The sequence below is a fragment of the Anas acuta genome, chromosome 3 (genome assembly GCF_963932015.1).
Source record: "Anas acuta chromosome 3, bAnaAcu1.1, whole genome shotgun sequence".
Lineage (NCBI taxonomy): Eukaryota > Metazoa > Chordata > Aves > Anseriformes > Anatidae > Anas > Anas acuta.
The window spans coordinates 835,411-861,891 of NC_088981.1; the positions used below are offsets into that span (position 1 = coordinate 835,411).

The following is a 26,481-nucleotide window of genomic DNA, read 5'->3' on the forward strand; positions in this document are numbered from 1 at the left end:
GTAACCTACCATGGGGAACTGCATATGCTAGTATAAGTAAAAAGCTGTTGCTGTTTTCAGATCTTGGATATTTTGTTAGCTCTGGCAAGTAGCCAGGCGTAAGGCATTTGCCCTGTCTTTAATGTTGCAGAAAGGAAGATTGATGCAAATCAATAATCCTATTCTTCCCTGCAAAATCCTGCAGCTAAGTTGCAAATAAAACTATGTGTATTTTTATAAAATTAGTATAATTAGCTTTCAGCAGTCACAGAATTATTATACCTCTACTTTATTTTAGCAATCAAAAGGTGTGCTCAGGCACTCTGTAAACAGAAAGGCACAATTCCTGTTGCAAGGAGCAAGATACTACATATAACTCCTTGATAGATTAACTCTGCCAAATGGAAAGGTTAAGAATATCAACCTCTAAAAATAACGAGACACATTTTGGCCATGGAAGAGAGATGCTAGCAGGCTATAAAGTGAAGTGAAAGGGAAATGAAAAAGAATGTTGGAAGGAAAGTGTGGAGAAGAAAGAGGGGAAAATGAAAGGCAGAAGAGGCTGGAGTAGGAAACTTTCTGAGGCAAGCACCTTAATAACAGCAAGGAGAAAATGTCATTTACCATCTTTGTCAGGATGGTTTTAAACAAGATCTTTCCCAAGCTGTTGTGTAGATACGGGCAGGAACTTGCAGGGTCTTAAAACCGTTGGGCAAGCAGGGCTTCCAAGTAGTTGAGACAGCTCCACCTGTCCTTTTCACATGTTTCTTCTGGCTTGCTAAGCTTCTTTTAATTGAGGTGTCTCTTTCTTATTATGTTAAAACAAACAAGAAAGGAAACAAACAAACAAAACCCACTTATTTCTGAAATTAGTGCAAGCCCACTTTGTTCCTGAAAGCTGAAGGACTGGTTATTATTGCAATTCCTGTTTTAGGTAGCTCTGCAATGTTGGCAGTTTTTTCACATGGCATTTACAATCTCTGTGTTGTAATTTAAGTAAATTTTGAAAATGTAGAATTTTCATTTGAAAATTCTTTTTTCAATTCTTTTTTCAATTCTTTCTTGAAAATTCTGCCTTTCCTAATTAATTGCTTGAGTATCTCTGTTAAGATGGAGATAATTGTAATGAAATTCTTGCTTTGACACCCACAAGATGCCCCTTAATATCTAGCCACCAACATCTGCTTCTCATCTACTGCTTTTGCAGCTTTTTGCCCTCCTCTTGTCCCAGCCTTTTTTTAAGCTGTCTCTCTCCTTTTCTTGCTGCAAAATTTATTTTTCACCAGTAACAGCTTGGGGCTCAGCAGCTCAGCCATTCGGTGTCTGAGCACAGCTCTTGATTTGTGCATGTATATCTCTGTAGGCCATTTGTAGCTTAGTATCATAGAGAGAGTACACAGTGGGAGCCTGGGGGCTCAATCAATTTGTGTCTTTCTTTAATACGTTCCAGCCTGCTTGTGACCTTCACGAGATTCACTTGTAAACAGTGACCAAGTACAGATAAAGAGGACCTGCAAGGACTCTCTTCCCTGTTTCCTTCCTCCAAAGCCAGAAGCCAAAGCGGTGATCTAAATCAGGAAAGCTTTGCCCTCAGCTATTTCCCACGTGTTGCCAGTCCAGATGGATTGTGACTGTGCAGAAGAGAGGTAGTTTTCCTGCAGGTCTGGATCAGTTGTCATAGACAGATGAGCACCAGAAGTTGTTTTTTTGTCTGTAATAACTTGCTCCGCTAATCCCTCTGTCAAAGCTCTAGTCTACTCCAGAGTCTGGAAAAAGAGAGAAGAGGAAAACCCTATGTGCTACTCTGCATGGACTCCTGGCCTGCTCACACCTGTTTTTAGCAAGCAGAATGAACTGGGTTTCATGGTGTTTATGACAGCATGGGTCCTTCCTTCTGTAGTCTTTCTCAGAGAGCTTGGTGTAAGATAGAGATATTTGCTCTTAATGCAGAAATTTATCATATGAAAACATAACTTACGAATAACCAAGCAACTATTTAACTGCAATTATCCAGCCACCCCATTCACTCCTTGTCCTTTCATTCAGTATTGTTTCTAGTTTGAGACAGGCTTTGGCCTGTGTTGCCTCTTTGCTCATGGTTAAAATGGCTGTGACTCTGAAGAAACACAGTCTTTAGACACTCTGTTCCTCTTCTCTGATTCCTGTCCTTGTTATTAAAGCCTTGCACTGGTTTTAAGGCAAGCACAGTTTTTTTCACTGTTGCTCCTAAATCATGACTCTGTCACTGCTTTGTCTTGTGCTTCAGAAGACCTGACACTTCCCAAGCAGTGCCTGTCCATTTCCTAAAGGGCTGAAGATTCTTATGACCATAGTAACATCTTCCTGTAATAGTCACTAATGACAGTGTGTGTTTTTACTGCATTCCTTGAAATGGCAAATACCTTTTGCTGCTGATTTTCTGTCTGATCCTGCAAAACTCTATCTTGCATCCCTTTACGGAAGAGATTGGGATAAATCAGGTGAGGATTTACTGAGAAGGCACAGAGGGGGGGCAGCCTTATGCTTCCCAGTCTCCTGCTGCAGCCCTCTGGAATGGTGCTATTGTTAATGGTCTTATTTGCATTTAGTCCTGGAAGTATCCAGACTTTGAGATGCCTGTTAAGCCTGCACTTCTCTAGCAAGCATATCAGAGGTTCCACATATTAGCTCAAAATTGCATCAGGCCATACATCTGCCAAGCTATAGAGTTTCATGACACAGACCTGAAAAAACTCCTGTCTGCTCATTAGATCAAACACTTTCTACAGCTGTTCCAAATCAAAAAGAAATCTCTGATTTTTTTGTATTCTAAATCAGTAAACATCATTGAAGCGCCAATTGGCAGAAGATCCAAAGATTCAAAATCTTAATTCCCACAGTGTTAAAACAGATTATTATTGTGTTTTGCACATCTGTCAGTCATTTCAGTCATTTATGTTAAAAAGCAGTTGGTTACAGCAGAATACTAAATATCTTATGAAGTGCTGCTGGCCTTTAAGGTGCCTGTACTTGTTGGTGGAGTAGAAAACTGTAGATAATGAAATAATTTTTAATGATATCTTCATAAATAAACAATTTGTAAACTTGTTTGCTTTCTCACCATCTGGGAGCATTCTGTTATCCATCTGCTTCATGTAATTATCAATAAAAGGGAAGAATAGGTGATATAATTAACAAGAATAACTGATCCACAGCGAAGAACAAAAATATCACACATCTGTCAAATTATTTTCTTGTTTCTGCCCTATCATTATTATTCATGCTATTGGGTTTATTATATATATTTTTATTTCATGGTATCATTCAAGCTGTCAGGTTTTATTGCACAGTTCGGAATTGTTTCTTGTGCTATAGCTTATAAAAAGAAGGCAGAACAATTGAATGTTGTGGAAGTCTACACAGCATTGTATAAATCTATTTTAAAATAACACACACAATAAATCTTTCTTGGGTAATTTTGTACTTCTCAAGTCATGCTACAGGTACATTAAAGGAAATGTCTAAACTGGGACAAGAAGTAGTAGGTGAAGGAGTGACAGGCAAAAGCATGGAGTGAGGTGCTCAACCCAGACTTGAGCTTGCTGAGCTAGTCCACTGTGAACTTGTTCAAGGGTTGAGTGTTGCCAGGGTGCCTGGATTGATGTCCAGGAAATGACTAGGGGGAAGATTACCTGTACAGTAGTGGGTTTGATGCTGCATCCCACCACAGAAAAAGTTAGCCATAGTTCTGTGAATGCCTTCTCTTCAACATTATTCAGTAATAAAAATCGAAAGTGCACTGAATTACTAAAAGTGGTTAAGAAAAACTGTTGTTGCTATTTTACGTTATAGCTGTCTGCCCTCCCCTAAAATGTATTTTGACTTCATAGAAAATCTGTAACAATAGGAAACTTCATTTTGGCTCAGTTTGTTCTATGTAGATTGAAGTGAGGCAGTGGAATATATTGAAAGTGGCTAAAACATGAAAGTTGTTTGTTGTTTTTTAAATCAGTAAGCCTCTGTTAAGATAAAAGAGAATGAATGTAGCAAAAAAAAAAAAAAAAGCTTAAGTAAAATAGGCAAGAGAATTCCCTGCTTTTTAAATGTTAAGATTGACGGATCGAAGTAAAAATACAATCATTCCTACATGATATAATTTGTATGTGAACACGTTGATATTAAAAACAAAGGCTTGGCATGTAGTTTTCATTTAAACAGGGAAGTAGTATTAATTTTTAAAGAAGTAACTGTTGCTTAAGATGCTATTGTGCCTGAGTAATGAATTTTTAATGCTGTTGTAGCATATGCATGGATTAAAATCCATTATTTATTGTACCTCCACTTGCTCGGTGAAGGTGATGATTTTTATAGCACCAATAGTCATGCAAACACAGCCATTCTGAATTGATGGCTGATAATAAATTTCCTTACTGTAAATGTCAGTGGGTTTTGTGTATTGCTGCCATTACATCTTGTTTGGAAGGCTGAGTATTACACAATTATGGGAGGCACCAGATGGCATCATTAACAGGAATGCTCTGAATGTTTACCACTTATGTGCATGTGTGAAATTAAAAGTAAGGTGACCTATCTTTATTTTGAAAGCATGATGTCAGTACTATACAGGTGTTAATGACATTTGCAGCTAACTAAAATAGTAATTTCTGCTTAAAAACAGGTCAGACTTGTTTTCAAGCTGTTTCAAAACATTTCCAAAGACTTTGAAAGTGGTATAATTGCAATTTGCAAGGAGGGAAATAGATGTTTTTTTCTCAAAGAAAGGTAATGTTGATTATTACAAAATGAAGAACCACAGCTGGTGTCACTAAAATATGACTCTACTGCAGTAAGCTGTGAATCAATCTCCCCTTGTATCCTCATACTGTTAGTAATTGTGTTTATTATTTTCAGTGTGAAATGTGATGCTTGCCTGTCTTTTAGATTTTATGTCTTAAAGCTCTTAATTTTATACATGTTTTACATTCTTCAATGAATTCAGTACGTCAGGAAAAATCTACCTATGTGCCTTGAGCCTGTGTGTGGAGTAGGTCTGACGGACAGAGATGGTTCTGCCTTCTCCCTTCCCAGAGCATATACAGTCCTGTTTTGAGATGGGTATCGTGGAAGTTATGATGTGCTGTGGTGGTTTTCTAGTGGCACCTGTTATTAGCAGCCATATTATTTATTTGCTCAAGAGAAATCCCCAGAGGGAAACCCTCCCAAGCCAGCCATCAGTGACAAATTTTTACTGTGAGGTCCTGTCAGGGATGTTCAGCTTTTACAGTTTATGAACAGAGAGGTGAAGCAGGACTTGCTTAAAATCAAAGCTTAAGAAAGTCCTGTCTTGCGGAAAAAAAAAAAAAACAAAACACATTGTAAGGTCTGGAAAGACTAGTGGTATTTTCAGTTGCCTATAATTTTGCTGTTTATAGGTAAGTCTTGATTTTAATTTACTTTGTTTATTCTACATGAAGGTAATACAGTTGATGTGCATTGTGGTGGCACAAGAACTATGTACAAATAAAATACATAATAAAATAATTAAAAAAACAAACAAACAAAAAAAAAACCAACAACAAGAAGTTAAGGAATCGTTTAAGTTAATAATGGTCTGTGGCTGAGACTTTGGTCCTAGTGCAGGAAAGTATTTTTCCATATCCATTTATGTTTAGAGCCAATTTGAATAAATGACTGTTATCCCATTAATTTTAAATGGCTTTGGTTCAGACTGTTAGACTCTAACTTCTCTTGTGAAATTACCAGTAACAAATTAGTTTTGTTTTAAAATGACTACATTTGCAATCTACTTTATTTACCTTGGAGTTGGAGTGACTTAGTAGATGTTTGATAATTATGCCACTAAAAGCAGGATTTGAGGAATTCTGTCACTTCTGATACTTGGGAAGCGTTTGCTTGTTCTTTTGACCCTTTGGGCTCCAGCCTTCTCTGTGCAGGAGGGCAGAGCGCCACAGCTCTGATTTTGGTACAGAGTAATGATCAGGACCAAGCTTCAGGGACCTGCTTGTGGGACTAGGATTTGGAAAGAAACTTCTGCCTTTTCCCTGTGGCAATGCACGGTAAAGAAAACACTTGGAAATCAAGGACTGTAAGATTAGCAATGAAAGCTGGGTTGGTTATTGTACTAGTGTTCAGATGTCTTAGAAATTTGTTCAAGTAACTTGTTTAAAGATGTCAGTTACCAAAATTAATTGTATTGGTAACATGGTTATTGCAAACTATTCTCTACGGTAATTTTCAACATGTAAATTATTTGTCATGCGTTTTTCATGTTTTTCAATTAGCATTTTATTGCAGTCTTAGGCTGATAAAAGAAAACTTTGTTATTTAGCATCTGTCTGCTTTAAAGGTGTGTGTTATGACTTTCTCAGGGTCACTGTTGCAGGATCATGGTAAGGCAGGAGCTCCTGGGTGCTCAATTTCTGAGGTGGTGTGCACCAGCTGAATTGTGGATACAGTCACCAGAAGATCTGAAGGACTTGTTTAGCTTTCTTGCAGTTGTGCCTGGGGCATCTGGTACACTAAATGGTACAAATAGAGAAACTATGGCTATTCTTCCCTGGTGAGAAGGCAAGAAGCTGTTACTGGTTACTGATTAATTGCATTCTCTAGGGGAAGGTATGTCATTCAGGGGAGCTGATCAGTGGAAAAGCAGAGTTGTGCTGCAAGAGCAGGCCTGCTCTTACCCCTGCCAGGAGGCATGTGGGCCACAGGGAAAATGCAGATTAAAGTTTGCTTCCTTGGGCACCCCAGCGCTGCTTATCACCAGCACTACCGAGCATGACACAAAGGTGCGCACCGGGAAGCTGCTGGTACCCACTGCAACTGCCAGCGCGGTGCAAGTGCCAGGAAGGTGCCCAGCAGAATGGTTTCCATGGCATCTCCCCGAAGTGCCTCTGCCTCTCCAGAGCAGAGCCATCTCCATGCCGATGAGCAGCAGAGGGCTCAGTGCCATCCCTGTCCTCCTGGGCAGCAGTGCCATGTCTGTGGCTGCCCGCTTGCAGCAGCCTGGCACTGTGTGCCCGCCAGCATCGTGCAACCAGGGAGAGGTTTGGCGCATGATGGTGCCACCTGAGCTGCTGCTCTCGGCAGTACCTTGAGGTGCTGGGAGCCCAGTGGCACTGCAGGAATGCAGCAGGTAGGGCTCCATGGATGGCATGCAGTCAGCAGCTCGGAGAGATGCAGTGCAGCCTTGGGATGTGTGCTGCATCACTCATGCTTTCACTGGGAGGAAGTGCTGTCAGTTAAGAGGACGGTCTGTGGGGCTGCTGTCAGCACTGCAAGCCTTCATACACGTAGATGCTGGGTTTGTGTGCAAGATGGAGGCATCGGTTGTTCTTCTTGGCAGATGACTGAGGGATTGTTGGTGGCATCTGCAATGAGACATTGGGATAACCAACAGCACTGATGAGCTGTGTGCAGTCATTTACCCACCCCTACACATTGGCCCAGCGTCCAATCCAGTTGCTGTTTCCAGAGTACTTCAAACTGCTAGGATTCGTGACTTGGTTTGGTGTTTCTGTGCAAGCTGTGTACAGTCAGAGCATTCTCATTGGAGTCCTTTATCCAGTGGCTGGCTGTCTGCACTTCTCTGTTATATGGACTTGAGCTACAGAGGTCAGCTCTTTGCAAGGATTTTCAAAAAGCAGGACAAGGAGAGAACCTTCCAGCACTGCATCAGTAGCATCTACATTGTTATTGCGAGCTCTGGTTTTGCTGCTGTAGCTTCAGGCACAGCTAGAGCCTTCCTTGGAGAAAATCAATATAGCTTCTTGATGTTATGTGCAATAGACCTTTGATGGTTTATATAAATTTGGCATACGGAATTGTAAGCCATCTAGTCCAGCCCCTCCTGTATTTCCATATTTATGCTTTGAGTCCAACTATATAATACCTGGAAGGTGTTTCAGGCTGAGGCTCCTAAATGTTGCTACATTTTTGTGTTTTTGTTAATCTTGTCAAAAATAATGTTTCCATTTTATTGCCTGCTTCTCCTCTCCCCTCCAAACACTTGTGGGATAAAAATAAGTAGACAAAGATGAACTGGGAAGCAAGAATTGCCAGCAGAGCATTAGTGACTTTCTCAAAACAACAGATGAGCATTGACCTCTGTAAAGCTGATTTCTTTATCTTCAAATCTCGGGAAACTAACTCTGAGAGCCAGCTGTATGCTTTGCCTACTTGCAAACCCACTTTATGCACTTGAGTGGCTCTGCTGCAGTTCCTGTGCCTTCCTGCACATCACTTTCTTCAACCAACATGGGGGAGAACTGAACTCTCTTTGAAAAAGGCAATGTTTAGAGTTTAGTCATTTGTTCTTTTAAGCTGAGCAGCAATCATGAGATCTTCATGCAAGTGCCCAACCCTCTTGGGGTTGGACAAAGAGTTAATATTAATTAACTGGCCAAATGTTAACGCTAAAAGGAAAAAAAGAACAGTTTCTTATCATGGTAACAGTGGTTCTGCAAGGATATTAAACATGTGTCCATGTCTGCTCTCTTTTGCTGCTCTTTGGAGTTTGACAGTGAATCCCTGGTTTCATAGGGATTGTCATAGGAATAATCATGAATGTATAATTTGTGGTTTTTCTAGAAGCTGAAGATCAGAGTTGCCTCATATGAAGACTGATGTAATAATACTGACTTCATTCATAAAGGCCTTTTGAGGGCTATGCATGAAAAATGTTATATAATGGCTACATTTTATCTGGTTAGTAAAACCGAGTTACTAAAGAAAGGTTCTTCTTAAAAAAAAAAAAACAAAACAAAAAACAGTTAAAATTAAAAAGTTATTCAGACTGCATTGTTGTTGTTGTTTTTTTCTTTGTTTGTTTTTCTTGTGAATCAAATGGAGCTTGAAATTAAAACAGGTCTGTTTGTTCACTCTCTTGTTTGCCTGCCACTGTTGCTGATCTCAGCACTGGTCCGGGAACAGGTTTGTTGATTGTTTTTACTCCTTCTGCTGCTTTTTAAAGTAGTAGACTTCAAGTTAAGTAGATCCTGCATGGCAGTACCTGTCATTCAGATTTCTCAGTGGCAAGTGCTCAGTTAAAACAAAAGCTTTGCATACAGGTGTGGAATCACAGAAAACAGTGCTAGAAGGTGCTCCTTGCTGGAGGCCTCCCCAGGTGGTGCACTGTTACCTCCAGGAATAATAAAGGGTTTGTAAAGGTGCCGAACATACAAGTGAGTCAGTTCCACGGTTACCTAGTAGTGCCCTGAACTCAAGAGTCTGGCCTTCTGAGTTCAGTGGCACTCTCACATACTTAACATTTAGCAAACACTTGATTGTTTTCAGCTGGATAAGGCCCAAGTGCTCAGTGTGTAATAAAATCAAGTCCAGTCTCTGCAGCTTTATGGAGTCTTTGCACGAACAGGTCTAGCAGTGGCTGCAATAGCTCTCCTTGACACACTTGGGATGTTTTACTAGGATGTATTTACCAATACCCAATTCAGAATATCCCACTGCTCCTTTTCTGTCAAAGCCCTGTCCAACTTCTTTTCATTCTTGTTTGTTTGGTTTCCATTGTTTCTGTTTAAGTGAAGGTGGAATTTAATATAAAACCAAACCTATTTTAAAAACAATAGCAATAAATACTTGTATATATCTTACAAATAGTCCAGGGCCCATTGCTTAAAAAGAGAACTAAAAGAAACCACAAAATACTCTCCATCTGAGTTTGTACTACCATTGTACACTGTGAGTAAATGTACAATTAATGCATTCCCAGGCACTAGGCAAACAGGGTGGCTACCCAGATGAGAGATTTGCATGTGCCTTGTGGATGTATGATGCTGCTTCACCTGCTTTGGAAGTGGAGAGGAAAAAGTGCATATAAATGTGTTCGCTAAAACCAAATTACTATTTTTTTTCACTGCTTACTTAGTGTAGAAGGATGTGTGATTTTTTTTAATTCTGTAAAATTTCTTCTTCTGGAACATATACTATGCGATGATGAGTAAGACATGATTTACATGCAGGATTTGTGTTTTCAGCGTGAGAAATGCATATGCATTTTTAATGTAAGTAAAGTTTGAAGGCCTCTAAGTGGATGGCACCGATGGTCTACATGGAGACATATCCCCCATGGGCTAATCAAGAGAAGTCGCCTTTGTCAGCAGCTGGAATTGAAGCCGTAGGTGGGCGCTCTGCCCTCCCAGGTGGAAGCAATGTGACAGGTGGTGCAATGGCAGAGCCTGTCAGATAAGAGAGCAGAAGGGGAAAAAAAAAAATTTAAAAAAAATCTCATTTTGACAATCAAAGAAAATACTTTTCTCTGAGCTATGTGTGCCTTTTCTAACAATGGCAATAATTGTTTTTCACTTCACATTAGTTAATGATTGTTTTTTTATTTAATAAATCCGATACAAAGTAAACAAGTTAGATTTTGCTATTGACCTATCAATTATGATGTCTGATTGTTCCTCTGGGGAACATATGTAGTCATTTGTCCTGACATTTTGTTAAAATAAGGTGGTATTATGGGACCAATCCACCTAATTCCTTACTCCCTGGGGTCATTTAGTGTACTTAGCCGTTAGAAAGGTGATTTCTGAAGCATGACAGCTGTTGGTATTGGGACCATTGTGTGGCAAACAAAAACGGTTATATTCTACTCATATGCTGCCTTTGTATCATTGATACAGAAGCCATTTCATAAATTAGATACAACTCTTCCCTAGAAAATCATATTACTGCTTTATATTTCTTTGTTGGAGTGCATTAAAAAAAAAAAAAAAAAAACAACAAAAAATGACAACGACAACAACAAAAAAACCAGCACTGCAGTGGAAGATGTTTGAACTTGGCATTGCTGTAAGGTCTTTTGGGTTTATCCTATTAGTGGCCAACATTCCTGTCTAGTTATTTTGGTTGATTAGACACATTAGAAGTTTCTCTTCATGTTCTTCTTACCATTTTATTGAATTTGTTAAAAGCCATGCTTCAGCAAAAGCATCACTGATAATTTTTCCTTCAAAAGGCGTTGCTTTTTTAGAAATTTGCTAATATGTGTACAGCTAAAAATAAAATAAAATAAAATAAGCCTTTCATTGCTCCTGACTGCAGAAGTCTTTCATTGCTTCAGACTCCAGGGTCTGAACACACAGCACCCTCAGCATGTGTTTGTGGTGCCATGAGATTTCCATCTCAGCCCTTGCAGAATAATGCTAGGCGTTGCAGTCAGGGCTTACCCATTTCGTAAGCTATAAAAGCATAGCACAAGTTTTGTTTTAAGCAATGCTTTTATCTGCACTAATAATTTTCATCTATTCTTGTTCCTGAAAATCTTTAACAACAACATGTTTTCAGTGAGATATATAATGTTTGTTCAGTTCCTGAAATGTGGAAGTGTTATATCTTCATTTATGATCAAACTCTTCTTATTGGCAAACCCTGCTGTAAAGAGTGTTTAACCATGTTAGGAAGCACAGGCTTGGGATTAGAAAGTTGCACTGGATCACAGAAAGCTGCGGATGCCCTACATATCGTCAGCTTGGGCAGCACTGCAGCCATTACGTGCTCAGACTTGGCTATGGCTCTTCGGTGTGGGGCTGGCTGAGACTGCGGGCACGTGTCAAGCTTTGCACTGCCAACTTCCCCATTAAGCAGCACAGTGGGCCAGTATACTTTCTAAGGTATCTTCTGGAATTTTCTCAGTGGAGTTCAGCCTACTCATCTCAGAGATGAATCTGGCTCACCACTGGATGTCATCATTGCACTGTGAAGAACTACAGCCAGAAGAACATTTATCTGGCAGTAAAAAAAAAAAAAAAAAAAAAAAAAAAAAAAAGTTGCCTGCCCAAAGAACACATTTAATTGCCCTGTCTTAAGTTGTTTCCTCTAAAGTGATGATGGTTTGCAAATAGTTGCAAAAAAAAAAAAAAATAAATTGCCTTAAGATGTGGCAGAACACTCTGGTGTGGTATACAGCTTCTGTAGCGAGACTGCTGAAATCTCATCTGTAGGTCACCACTGCAAAGACATAGCATAACAGATTGCCTGGGGATCTCAGTATGCCATATTCTCCTTGAAAAGGCCAACGTCATTGCCACGGCTTTAAAATAAAGTACTTATTCTTCATATGTTGAGTTACTCTGTAGACTAATATATAGCAAATATTTCTACTGTAATTTTATAGAAGGAATTTAGAGGGCTTAATTTTATTAACCTGATGTATCCCACTAGTAATAGAGGAAAACCTGTCAGAAGTCCTACATTGCTTCCTCTTTAAGTGACACTGCAGAAACATATAGGAGAAGTGGCTGACAAAGTAGCCTGGTTTTCTATTTCTCCCTTCAGTGCATCCATAAATCTATAATTATTCAGTCTGTGAAATGTGAAGGTATATAACCCAAAGCAATACATAAGAAAAAAAGCAGAGATGTGCTGTAAGATGGAAAGTGTTTCCCTGTCTTTCATCAAAAATTTGAAAACTAAATATAGTTTGGGGCAGAAAAAATAAAAGTCAAATGCAATGTTGCCTCTTGACTCTCTTATATTTTTGTTAATCTTTCAGTTAGTTCAGGAGATCTAAAGAAACAGTTACAATGAAAATACCTGAAATTTATTGTCTTAACCATGTATGCATTACATGTGTATGCATTAGGATAAAGAAAACTGAGAAGGTTGTTCTGTATTTAATAATATATATGTGTATCTTGAAAGAGATTGTGTATTTAGCTAGCACATTGAAAACAAAGGCATTCAAGACACAGCTTCTTAATGATTTTACAAGTAAAAGCATTTCCATAAATGAAACAGCAGGAGTAAAAATTGCTCCAAAAGGTAAAAAAAAAAATGGTATCAGCATCATGTAAATATGTGCCCCAGGAGTTAACTAAATGGTGGTAAATTCTAGAAGAGACAGTATTTTTAAACCTTACAAGACTTTATAGTGTCTTTTTAAAGAGAAGCCAGAACATCAAGCTCTACTAACTTTGTGACCTATTAAAGATGCATACATTTCACCATTTTCAGTACCTTTTATCTACTGTATTATCTTGTGGTGTCCATGGGAAAATCATGATGATAGTCATGTCAATGACCTGTAAGTTTTGTATGAGTGCAAGGCAGGACAGTGCTGATGGTTTAATAATTCTTAGCAGACTTTTCCAGTTATTTTTAATGTATATCTATGTCACTATGTTATCTTTTTTTTTTTTTTTGGTTGTTGTTGTGTACAGCCGAGTTACTCTTTGAACCACATAAATCGAAAGTTAATAACAGAATCTAAAACGTCCATCAACAGTAGAATTGTGGTGGTTGGTGCATCTGATGTTGGAATCTCATTTCTAGAAACGCTTGTTTTTTGGTAAGTTTTTAATTTTATTTCCTTTACTGAGAAGAATACATTACCTGTGTTTGAAGGGGTTTGCTTCTTCCATTTAAAAATCGTTTCAAGCTGCTTTTTTAGCCAAAAAAAAAGGGAGGAAAAAAAAAAGTGTAGACGTGCGTTGACTCTGTATCCAAGCAGTAGCTGTTAAAGTTCCGAGCCTGTAATTTGAAAATGTAGAGACGTTAGTGTCTCCACCCTGACTAACTGTGGAATTCAGAAGTGCTTGCAAGAATACATGTAGATCCTCAAAAAAAAGGCCCACCAAAAATGCGAATTCCACATACTTACAATCACTTTGACCATTAGTCTTATACAAAACCACTGTAGGTAGAGATTAAGTCCATAGCCCTTCACATGTGCTACAAAGCACTATTGATTGTTAAAGCTAGTTCTGCCTATTGGAACCACAAATCACTGTCTGAATCCCTCCATTCTCCTACCTCATGGTGTTGTTTCCAGAGCTGTGCAGGATGCCTAACACGAGCTTGTTGAGATGTACCCTCATGAAATGTACCCTTCACCAGTAAGGCGAAGTAGCATACCTCTGATTCTGATGAGGCGTTTGTTTTGAGTGCTTGGGAACTGGAAAATTGCTATTTCTGGCCCCTCTGCCATTTTTACTGTAGGCCCTGAAGTGAGCACGGGAAAGGTCTGCTCTCTGGCAGTTACAAGCCTGCCTGGTGGCCCAACAGAAGGACAGGCTGTTAGCAAACATTAAAGAATTTTTCAGCAGTAAAACTGGAAATTGGCTTTGTTTACCTCGGGTTATCCAAACTGGAGTAAATAAACTATAAACTGGTTAAGAAGGGGGATAAATGTATGCAACTGTTTTTATACCTTCCTCTCTCTAAGCCAGAGCCAGCTGTGGACACAGATTGTTCTACAGACTTTCCAAAATGAGGAAGGGGGACCCTCTCTCTGCTATCTCACTGCTTACACCTTCTATGCCAGTACCCCATCCATACCGATTTTATGGAGTTATCAGAATGTTAGTCTGTATGAGAATGCAATTGTTGTTTTCCTCATAGGTTAAACATACACATTAGAAATGTCTGGAAAGCATTGCAAAAAATGAACATAAAATGCAAATTCTGAATGTGATCATGACAACAAAGCGCTCATTACAAAAACTAGTGGAGTTTGGCATCTGTATGGTGGGCAGAGAATGGAAAATTCTGCCTACTTTTTCAATTAAACCAGAAGTTGGTACTTCTACAACCATTAATGACATCACAAATTAAAATCTCATTATAGCAAGAGAAGTTGTTGCACTGGTTTATGAATATTGTTAAATTACTAGAACAGTGAAGAAAAAACATCTGCTTCTTACTCTTTTCTTGGCTCCTGACTTTTAATGTAGAGCATCCTCTATCCGCCTTAGGGTAAGAGCACTTTCCTCTCATCTTCCTGTTCTCAGCACTTTTAGGCATTTAGTCCTACTCAAAGTTCAGCTGAAAACATATTTAGCGCTATTAGCTGCTTTCTCATTATTCATCCTGTGCTGCTTATTTCTATGCTTTCAGTACAAAATACTGCGAGGGGAAAAAGAAAACTATTTGTGCACCAACCAGGTCTGTCCTCCTTAGCCAGAAGGTGTCCACCTGTAGTGAACAGGACATACAGATGGCATCAGGGTAGTGGGGAAATCATTTATATGTCTGAGACACTTCAGCCAGTTGTTTTATTTAAACTATATTCTAGGAAAGAGTTTGTGCAGAACATGTCCTTCTTGTACATAGGAGAGCACTTGTCTTCAGCACTGCACAAATGGAGTGCTCCTGCTTAGGAGAAATTGAGTATTGCTCGGAGAATGCAGAAAGCAAGCTGTACTTAGTGCAAAATGTCACAGAATTTATATTAACATATGTACAAGTTTAAGAAAGATTTTTTTTTTAATTTTCTCAGCAGCAGCAGTTAAAGAAAGTCTGATCAATGCGAAGGTCTTTTAATACAATCTAGTTTGATTTACTCATAATTTTCTAATACTCTGTGCAAAGGTTACATGCACTAAAAATAGCTAGATTGAATCAATTTGTAAGCCCCTAATCCTTAAAAAGAGGAAGTAGTTTTCTCCTCATTATTCTTCATACTTAATTATTTTACATTATCAGTCACCATGGAAACACACAAATGTAATTCACTTACCTACCTAACAATTATTAGAACTACATTTTACAAGTGTTTTCAACCTGTTTGAGACTAAAGAAATATATTTTTCAGTGGACAGGAAAATAACAATGAGAACAGTGTCTCCTCCCTCGAGCATGCAGAAGGCTGCCTCTTGCTCCACCGCGCTGTGCCAGCGGCACGGCAGCTCTTGGCTGATGTGCCTGAGGCAGAGTGCGGTGGGGCAGGGTGCCAGGGAGCAGCCATGGGCACTGCGTCCCATCCGCGGGAACAGAGTGAGCTTTGAAATGCTGCTGCAAAGGGGGGGTGGATGCTGGGAACCACCACCTTACAAACTGCTGCTGCAGTCCTTCCCTCTGGTTCGTTACTGTGCTTTGAGAGTTTCTTGGACCAGGTCATCGCAGAGCTCAGAGCGCTGGTGTTCCCAAATCAGTCCTGGCCGTTTCAAAGGGCATTGCAAAAATGCTGTGAGTGAGTATATGGAATGACCTGCCAGTAGGGGAAACTTCTTCCTAGTGCCGGCGTACTGTGAGCCTTGGAGTACCACCTCCGATGTGCTTAATCTAATGCCAGGTCAGTGAAGGTGATCTCATTGGGCGTGTTGTTTACCATCAAAATAAATAGCTTCTGCTGATTTTCTTTTCTTGAGTGCAGTCACATTCGAATCTGTTCCGAGCTATAGTGCTGCGTTTTTTCAGGACACATAAGAATTTTTCATCCGAGGGACAGGCAGATGTTGGGAGGAGGCAGCTGTGGGCAGTGGTACAGCTGTGGGCTTGGCTGTGAAGCTGCCAGCAGGTACAGGTGTGAACGTGGGCGTCCTGAGGGCCTGGTCAGCATGTGAGGAGCTGCAGCAAGCTAGGCAGCAGCTCCAAGGTGCTGCAGAAGGGGGACAGCGAGTTGCATCATACATTGCTTCAGTAATTAACTTCCCTGCAGGAGCATGGCAAGCAGGCAAGCAATTGTGATTCCTACAATTCCTGCATGAGGCTTCTCCTGGGCAGTGCAATTATGCGCTTCCCCTTGCACAAAGCTGGGACTTACGTCGCTCTAGCACTAGGATGGGGCATACACAAACTGCAGCAGCATCAGACCGCTTGTTAAAGCAATGTAAATTCTGAGGGATGGCTAGTCCTAAAGGAGAAGTAGTAACTGAACAAATATTCCCCTTGTGAGAAAGCAGTTCAGCCCGGCAACGTGGAGGCTCTGCCTCTATTGTTCCCGACCCTCTAAACTGTCGTTGCAACTGGCACTGCTGCCTCCCTGTTGCTGTGGATGTGGGGAGAAAACTGTTTCAGCCTCAGACTGAATCAAGCCAATTAAATCCAAAGCGTGGTTAGGCTGAAACTGCAAGGTGTTTTTAGTTTCGTTTGAGTGATTTGGTGTTAAAAAAAAATAAATTAAGAAAAAGTTGTAACAGGTCCTCCAGTAGATACATCTGACCTTCACTTAAGCTTGCAGTGCTGAGTCACTACCACTGACAAATTATCATGAATGAAGACCCTAAAAAAGTCTGATTTAAGAAATTTTAAAAAGTTATATTTTTGTTGTCCACACGGAGATCAAGTACACATATACTTTATAAATAAGAAAGCTGTTTTACGCATTCAGCTTGCAAATGTTAAGTGAAAATTGGATCTGAAAATGATTTGAGCACAAAAAAACTATTTTCATTAATTTGAATATAGAATATCAATAGCTATGAATATGAGAACAGGCGTAATGGGTTGAATTCAGAGTTCTGAAAATACCAATTCTTGGAGGTGAGCTTCAGCAGAAGAAAGAGCAACTGCAGATAAATAATAGATTTCAAACACTGTGAACACCTAGACATTAAAGTACCAAGCTGAATAGATATCCGTTAAATCATTTTCCCCTACATGTAGTTCCTGGAGAATGTCAGCTCTAGCACATTTTAATCTCTTCCTATTCCCAAGAACTGAAATTATTTAAAAATAAACTCATTGTTAAACACTAATTTATCAGGAGAGCAGAGTGTTTTGTTTTTTCTTGTTTGCTTTTATGAGTTAAGAATGATGGTCGTAGCAGCAGAGTTAGGCCAGAAAAACATCCAGTTCAAAAAATAGCATTTGTACTTAATTCTGGTGAATGATTCACAGAACAGCATGTTAACTAGTATGCTCTCAGGGCAGGTGATTGAAGTTTGGCTGCAAGAATGCAAAAACCTTGCTCACAGCAGTATCTTGTCATTGGTTCTGCTGTAGTGAACCAATTAGCTTCTTTTCCACCTCTTTGCATATAGCTGTGGAAAGCGTTATTGTCTTCTAATTATAGGGAAAATCCTTTTTAATCCATGATTTCAAAAACCTTTTAAATCCAACCTCTTTTGTAAACAATGCCTTATTCTCTGAGGATGGTGCAAATATACATAATGTACTACACAAAATAGCAATAAATGAATGGCAGCTAAGACCACATTTTGTATGAAAAGGTTGTGAAATACATTTCTCTTTCTATTTGGATGCTTTAAAATGGTTATTGCATTAAAAAGTGAATGTATTAAAGTTTTTGTTTTTGTTTTTGTTTTGTCAAAGTCATGAATTTTTCTCTTAAAATAGAGTTAGAATCCAATACAGTCAGTCTGCCTGCAGGACAGCTTCTCCCTTCCTGAGTTAAAGGTGTCTGAGATGAGCATAGAAATGGCTGGGGATTTTAAAGCATGCTTTCTGACAGAACAACTACAACTGCCGTTATCTGGCAGCACAGTATTATACGATATCCTGCACATCTGTCCTGTTTGGCAATAGTTAGCATAATGCTTGCTGTTTAATTAGGCTTTTTACCTTTGCATTTGTCTGAGAACATCTGAAGCCTTCCATGTTGCCTGTCACTAATTAGTTGACTAATTAAATAGTTAGTACTTCCTTGCTGATCACAGAGCTAACATGTAATGAATGGTTTAGTGATCTTCATTGTTTTATACTACCTGTCTGTGCCACAAGAATCGGTATGTATGTGCTTCCTTTTGACTGCTGTTTTTTCCTACCAAGGCAAACCCAGAACAATGTTGTAGTTGACCATGTGTTCACTGTCACCAGGCCCACATCCTTCAGACATTGTTGCCTTCCATCATTTCTGGTGAATAGAGATCAAGTTGTGACAGAGATAAATACAATAGGTCACATCTCGCCTTGTTGTGTAGTCACTATCACAGTGAACGTTGTCAGTGACTGATACCAGACATAAAATGGGGAGAGGACATGGGTCCTCATTATTCCCAGCAGCCATTTGACTAGCCTCTGCCAAAAAATGGCACTCAATTAGCACCGATGTTTTGTTATCTTGTAGTTTATATTCTTGTTTTAGAGAGCTTTCAATTTTAAGTAAGATTATTTCAACTTCACATATTTGTCCTTTAAACATACGCAAATACTTGTCTCAGACCAAACTGTTCTTTTGCACTTTCAACTTGTATTTGCAGATTTTATTTTGTTAATATTTATATGTCGGTAGTTGTAACTTCTTTTTGTATATTTAAAGTGATCCCGGAAATAGTAGGTTTCTCATAAAAGCCCTGTTTCAAAATTGATGTGAGTCAGAAGAATTTTTACAGAATTATATTTATCAGGCCTTACCTGGTGAACCAAGTGTGCCATCGGTGTGGCTGTTTCAGCAGCTCTGAACAGAGCTCGGTAACCTGACTACCCAGAGCAGCTCCGGCAGCAATCTGGTCAGTGCAGTTCAAAGCAAATAAAGAAGCATTGCAAGTGCAAACACCACATTTAGGCTTTTCAGTTCCTTGCTGAAATGATAGAGTAGCTGTACTTTCTGTTCTGTTCATATTTATTTTTCTTTGTTTTGAAGTTTGTTTCCCAGAACTGCTGCAGAGGTGTTGTAAGGATCGAGTTCTTCAAACCAGTCTATAACCTGCCTTTGGATTGGTTTGGAAGCAAAGTAAACTTCTCAGACTAGTAAAATGGAGAAATAATTAGTTGGCTGATGGTTATGTTGTGATTCTGCCCTCTAGCGATTGATGTAGATTAGATTCCTGTTGGTCTATATTTACTCTAGCATGCAGTGTAAGGGTTGTGGCAAACAAACATCACAAATCACAATACAAATGAGAGGGTAGTTTCTTTTTTCTTTTTCTTTTTTTTTTTTTTTTTTTTTTTGAATGTGTGATGAGCTGAAATTTTAAATTTTCTGGATTGCTGTAACTCTTGTCCAGATCCCAGGAAGGAGAAGAGCGTGAATGCAGTTTACATTGCAATGAGAGTTGGGTGTCCATAAGATATATTCATGAGATGGTGAATCTTTACCATATGCCCTGTAATCTGGATTCCCTGAGTGAAGATTGGCTAGGTTCGATGGAGCTCCTCAGTGCTGTATTTTGGTTGCTTCCAGTACCCAAGCACTATGCTGCCTTTCTGCGTGACCTGTAGCACACTGTGCTGTGCGGTTTGTTTCCCTGGGAGCTGCTATCATCTTGGCATTAATCAGGCACAACGCTGGTTCCACATTAGCTGCAGGGCACAGGCTGTTTGGGAAGGATGCACTGTCGGGGAAGTGTCACATTGTCCGGGTAAAGAGATGGGCACTACATGGTGCATGGTGCTGTACCTCTCAGGGCTGCTTCTCTTTCCCAGATGCAATATCAGCGAGGCAGCTGTGCTCATCAGACTGCCAGGGCTGAGGGTGCTGTGAGGCCCAGATTCGCAGCTGCTACATGCAGATGTTTGAGATCAGGAATTTTGGCCCAGCTGAATCCTCTGCCAGCCATGCCCCCATCCTTCCCAGGCTGCCAGCTTTCTGCCAAGAGAATGTGGTGCTGGGGTGGTGCCTCGGAACATGCAACTTTTATGAGCATCTTCTCTTTCTGCATGCTCTTGCTATTAGGAGGATAAATATTGTTACAAATCTCAAGCTCATCAAATTCAAGAGGAGCCCCACATCCGTGGGCTTTTCTAGGGTACATACTTTTTAATCTGTGTGAAAGCAGCATTGCCAAATCTGTTTCAACCACTATCAGAGTCAAAATTTTAATCTCCTTTGCCATAACATGCAATAATTTGTGGTAAATAGACAGCCACCAAAAAAAAAAAAAAAAAAAAAAAAAAAAAAAAGCAACTTAATTTTGACCTTGATAATAGTCCAATAATATTACAAATGTCCTGCTACTGTCCTGTCCTATTACGAGTTGGAATTTTCATTCTCTGTTATTCACTGAAACATTCACACAGGAGTAGACAAAACAGAAACCTCTCAGCCACTCTGTAGTTTTACTTCCCAGTTTGTGGTGCCTTTATTTGTGGAAAATGGTGATGTGACTTTGAATCTGCCAGGTGATTAGGTTTAAACAGCTAGAGACTGTAACTACCAGTGTCATCATGAGATATCCCTAATTTTCTGTCTAGAAAAATAATTGCCCTGTTTTGTGCTTTGAACAGTGTGAAATACTGAAACATTCGTGGAATGAAAATTGAAATTTTAGTTAGGAAATGCTATAGCAAAAGCAATGGCTAGTGGTACTTGGATTTGGTCAAATTCAAAGCCAACATACATTTGGGATGACAGTGCTAATCTTGTAAACTTTGTAGGTAGGGGTGTTCCCACATAGGGATATGTATGCATCAGATTCAGATGTGTGTTTTGTATGGGTAATGGAAACAACTCTTCAGATTTTGTTCTGTTCCGTTGTATAGTAATTCATAGTATAAGGTCTTTACCATGCTTTTTTAATAAGCAAGATCCTGGAACTACAACGAATCTTGGGTGAATATTGTAGTTTTGTAAAGAGGTTTCTAAGAAACCTGTCATTGGGTTGTCTGACCAGTCAGAATATGGCTCATACTATGCTACAGAAATGCAGTTTGTGTGGTAAATGTGTAAATAAGCAAGTACCTACGACTCAGACCCGTGTGCCCATTCAAAGCCTTGTATGTACCTTGCAAGTACTGGCAAGACACAGAGTCAGACAGTGGGAGAAGAGAGCTGAACGAGAGGTGGTTAAGGGACGGGGAAGAGCTTAATGGTAAAATTGCGAGGGTCAATATGGGTTGAGAAACGAAGTGTGGAAAAGAATTAGTCTAACAAAGGAGAAAAGCCTCAACTGAATTAGTTTAGAGTCACAGTCACTGGAGAAGAATGACGTGAAAAAGAGTATTGACATAGGCGAGGAAAGCAAAAAACAGTTGCTGGGAAATGAGAGGTGGATAGAAAGGGTAAAAGCAGTGACAGGAAAAGGGTAGCAGGGTTGTTTCAGATAAATGAGTCATGATATGGACAGGAGTTTGACAGAAAATGGGAGAAGACATGTTTGGTAACATTCAGGGAGTAATCGAGATTAGGGGGTGATTTAAAGCTACCTAAAAAGGAAAAATTAAACAAAGAATTGAAAGTACAAAGTACAGAGAGAAAAACATAGTTTGTGCCATCGAGTACCAAGTTTGTAGAGAGAGACCCAGTGAAGGAGAGCAGGCAGCTGGGGACAGAGAAATACTCACAGCATCATGGAAGGCTGTTACTGAAGGGTCAAACTAAAATAGTTTAGTTTTTTGAAAGGATTCCTGCATAAGATGTCAGAAGTGGTGGTCATGTCTTTCACAGCCTGGACTTGTAGGCTGCTCTCCTTTGGAATTCAGCATCTGATACAATTAATCAGCAGTACAGCCAGTGGGAAGTTTCAGAAAAAAACACTGTACTTTATTAAAAAGTACCATTCCATCCAAATGTAAGTGTTTTTAAGGGCAAACATTTTCATATAAGGAGATAGTTACTGGGACATCACAAAATGTTTTGTTGGGGTTTCTTTTTTAAAATAAATTTAATCTTGAAATATTTAATAAATTAAAAGCAGACCCAAACATTTCCCTCTTAATCTATGTTCTAAATAATTTAAAGAGTATTTTCTGAAATTGAAATCGGTGGTGTATTTCACCAATGTTGTGGCCTGTCTTGGAACAGAAACAGTCATGTTCTGGGATGAAGAAGGTGTGAATTTTCCCACTGAAGTAATCAACTGACTTACCTATTGCCTAGGGCCAAAAGCGTTAGTCACATTAAATGTGAGCTACTGACAATCAGATTCACTTATTGTTTTAGTTTTGCTGTTGTTCTTCTTGACACATCTGTCATTGGTCTTTGGAGGAAGAATTATAAACAAGCAGGAAGAGGAAGAGTCTATAAACAAGCACAGTTCATAGAGCAAATGAATATGTGGAAAACCTCTTTCTTGACTCTTGCATTGAAAGGTGTTCCAGTAAAGACTTTATTGTTATCCCTTCTTTCCTTGAGCAAATTCATTCACAATCATAACACTTTTTTTTTTAACGTTGATCCAATGGAGAAATGGCTTATCTTTGTTTACTTGTAATTAGAGATGGATGACTTGTAGATGGACATCTGTTGGTCAGCAGTTAAGCTAAAACCCTGTTCTGAAGTATGTAATTGATGCACTCACTAAGGTTCTTGAGAACAGAGGCTTTTGGTAATTGTTGATGCAAACAATAAACCCTTTCTGCTTCGGTCACTGACTATCTTACCAAAAGTTTACTAACTAGGCAGTGTAAGATCAGCTGCAGAGCCTTCATAATACCAGGATGGCATCACATAGCACCACACAGGGAAACAGTTGTGCTGTGTTATTTTCACATAGCTTCATATCTGATTCTTCCTTGTCTGAGTTGAATGTAGCTGTTTGAAGTGTGGGAGGAAGAGGAAAGGTAGAGGTTTTTACAGCTCTGCCTGAGACAGCAATAGGCTTTGTCTGAGTAAACAAAAGCAATTTAGTATACTGCAGTGTGAAAATGCATTGCTCGTAAAGGTTGCTCCTAAAGTCTATAGTACGAAGCAACATATTCATCACTTAGTGAAAATATGCATATGTGGTGTTTTTTTTTCACTATTATTAGCCACCTTTGCTAAGCTGAGCTTTTTTATTTGTAGTTTTGTGTGGATCTGTAAAATGTGTTAGAAAATCTTTTCCTTTTGGAGATGTCTGTTCTTGAAGTCATGTCTTGATGACCTTGCTCTTGAAAAGTGTGGGGTGCTGAGCTTCCCCTTTTTTTTTAAAAAAAAAAAAAAGGTTTGCATAAATTGTTGTATTATTTGTGTCAAGAAGAGGTTCTGCCTATACCTTCCTTGTGGGGTGAGACCTGTACCTGGACACGTGGACTTTCTTGTGCCCTAAACAGCAGGGTATTGCCTGCTGGGACTCGTTTTGCATCACCTCTCTCTCATTCAGGGCTCCTTCTTCCCCACAGAAGTCATAAGGTTCATTTTTTTGTTGCAGAGCAGTGGGGAAATTTCTCTAAATCAGAGTTTCATCAATTCAAGAAGTTCTCAACCTAATTATTGGTAGTGCTGAAAACAGACTGCTACCATTTTTAGAATTATCTAGAGCTGCTGTATTTAAGTGCACTGCTACATGAAAGTTGAGGATATAGTGTAATTATGACATTTTGGAATTTTGGAATACCAAATATGAAAGTTAAATTGTTCAACGATTATGCATACAGGAGATCAGTAAATGGAGCTACGTATTTTGGTAGTCATGTTTGTATTATCTTCTGTAATCCTTTCTTATTTTATTTTTTATGAATGACTGGAAAACTTAAAAAAAAAAAAAAAGTGTGATGCTTAGTTTCAAATAAATTGAAACATATCGGTTCATGTAGACTATTTTGCTGCACTTTATTTGCTGTCACAAAAGTGATTTGACTCGTTATTTGTGATAATGAGGGATTAATGAATTAAATAATTCATTCAGACAACTTTTTCACCATCTAAACCTATGTTTTTGCACCACACATCCAAGAAGGAAAAGCATGGAGGTAAAAAATCCTGAGAAACTAGCCAGGAATATTTGAACAGATTTGCAGATATACATAAATGACATACTAAAAATTTTGTTCATTTGTTCCTTTTATTTTGGTCACAATAAATTGGCAATCCAATTTAATTTCAAGGACGGGTGTTTAGACTTGCTTTTGTAGCTGTCCACTAGAACTGTGCAGTGAAACCCTACACCTTTTACTTATTTCCCTAGATACTCTAATCCCTCCCTGCTTCACCAGTATCTTTGTGCTGTTCTTCCCTTTGTATCCACAGCAACATGAATCCCGGCTGGAATTACTAGCTTCTGAAATGCAGGTGCACTTGTTTAATGTTGCATTGATTCGGGCTCTTAACTTGAAGACTTTTTCACCAAATGGGAACCTGTGCTTTTACCATGCTCCCTATTAGGCATCGGCATATATTTTAGAAGCACATAAGACATTCTCTCTTCTACCTGTTTCTCAGAGCCTTTGTTGTTTTCCCATTATTAAGAGCTTTTAGGCATCAGTAAGGAATCCCCAGCCATCATAAATAAACCATCTTTTTGTTAGTCTAGAAATAATAATGATATGTGGAGAAAAGGGTTGAACGATGTCAAGTGGTAACATGCCTGACAGTCGCTGTCCCAAATAGTTGAACCCATTACCTGCCTGTAACTCTGTGTGCCACTGCCTGACAGTAACCACAGCCAAGCACCTACAGGTTGCCTGTATTTTTCGGGCTCATATTTAAGTGCCTATATATAAATTTAAAATACTAAGCTGAGGCATACCAGCTGCACTTCTCAAATCAACCTTTATAATCTTCATGGCTAGTTTTTGCTTTTATTTTCATACTTAAAGATTCTGATAATTTTCATGAATGTCAGTTTGTGTTTAAACCCAATAATTTGATCCTTAGGTAATAAAGAATTTTACTTCCCTGTTTGCAAATATGACCATTATTTGCATGAAATTGACAGAGATAATTATTTATTGCCTGACTTTTTTTTTTGAAGGCTCTGCAGCTGTCAAGTTTTCAGCACATCACAAGTGTCTAACCTTATGCCCCGTTGGCTGGATCAGAATCATAGAATTAGAGAATCATCTAAGTTGGAAAAGACCTCTAAGATCATCTAGTCCAACCCTAATCCAACCAGAGCTCCTTGCTACAGCAAATGTGGCAGTTTGTGGTTGCAAACCTTGAGTTCTTCTTTGCAGAAGAAACACAATTCATGTCACCCACAGTTTGAGCCACAGTGTGGTTAGTGGCCACAGGGCTGCTTAACAGTGAGCCTTTCTCCAAACCGAGGTGCCCGTGGGGTGTCTGCCTCTTTCTGTCGTGTGACACCTCAGTGCCAAGGGACAAAGGACCAAAGCCAAGGAAGCCTGCAACTGTTCTTCACTCACTTACGGCAATTTCAAGTTGAGATCTGGGACCGGAAGGGTAGTATCAGGTACCACCCCCGGGTCTCTTCTGTTCTGCCTCTGACATCAGCACCCCCTTTTGATAGCTTCAATCCAATTTCCTTTGTGCATTGATTTTTTTTTTTTTTAACATAAAATAGGAATCAAAGTTATTACTGATTTCATCATAGTATTTCAAAGAGTTGCTAATTAATGATTTGATGCCTACAAGATGAATGAATGGGAAACATGAATTAACATTTGGGGCGTATGGGAATGCCGTGGGAGTTCTGAGGTTGAAGTAAGTTGTTAGTAAATTGTACTGAGTGAGAGGTCTGAGCTGAAGCCTCACATTTGATGGGAGAGAACTTAACAAATACCATATGGACTAAATAGAGGTACAGCATCTGTAGAAGAAAATAGTATGTGATCAGATCAATAATGTGCACCATTGTGCAGCCATGCAAAACAGGTACATTATTGTTGCCTGGGGCCCTTATTCTACCATTTTTCTGATGCTCGCTTGCAGCATTTTCATCCTGACTATAGTTAATGTAATTTAAACATAATGTTATTATAGCACCTGGATTTGGAGACATTGGCAAGCGGCCATTGGGCAAGTAGAGAGATGATTTCAGCTCTGAGTTGAAAAGAAACTTCGGTACTGGGAGGGCAGGCAGGATAGAAGAATGTCTGGGATGACTGTGTACTGTTGTAGCCTTTTTCCTCATAATTACATGTAAACTATGTGGCAAGCAGTTACACCATTTAGGTGTCTATAGTTTATTGCAATTACTCACATTTGCACCCAACTAGAAACATTCCATTAGCACAGATGGCATCCTGTACACTTTAAATTCA

General features: G+C 39.2%; 1 protein-coding gene across 2 annotated transcripts in view; it reads left to right on the plus strand.

Annotated features, from left to right (window-relative positions):
* CFAP61 (cilia and flagella associated protein 61) overlaps window positions 1-26,481 on the plus strand; it is a 103,468-nt gene that overhangs the window by 35,756 nt on the left and 41,231 nt on the right. For both annotated transcript variants that reach the window (XM_068675151.1, XM_068675150.1), the window contains exon 17: window positions 13,161-13,288. In XM_068675151.1, coding sequence (XP_068531252.1) covers window positions 13,161-13,288 — 128 coding nt within the window. The remainder of the gene's footprint in view (window positions 1-13,160; window positions 13,289-26,481) is intronic.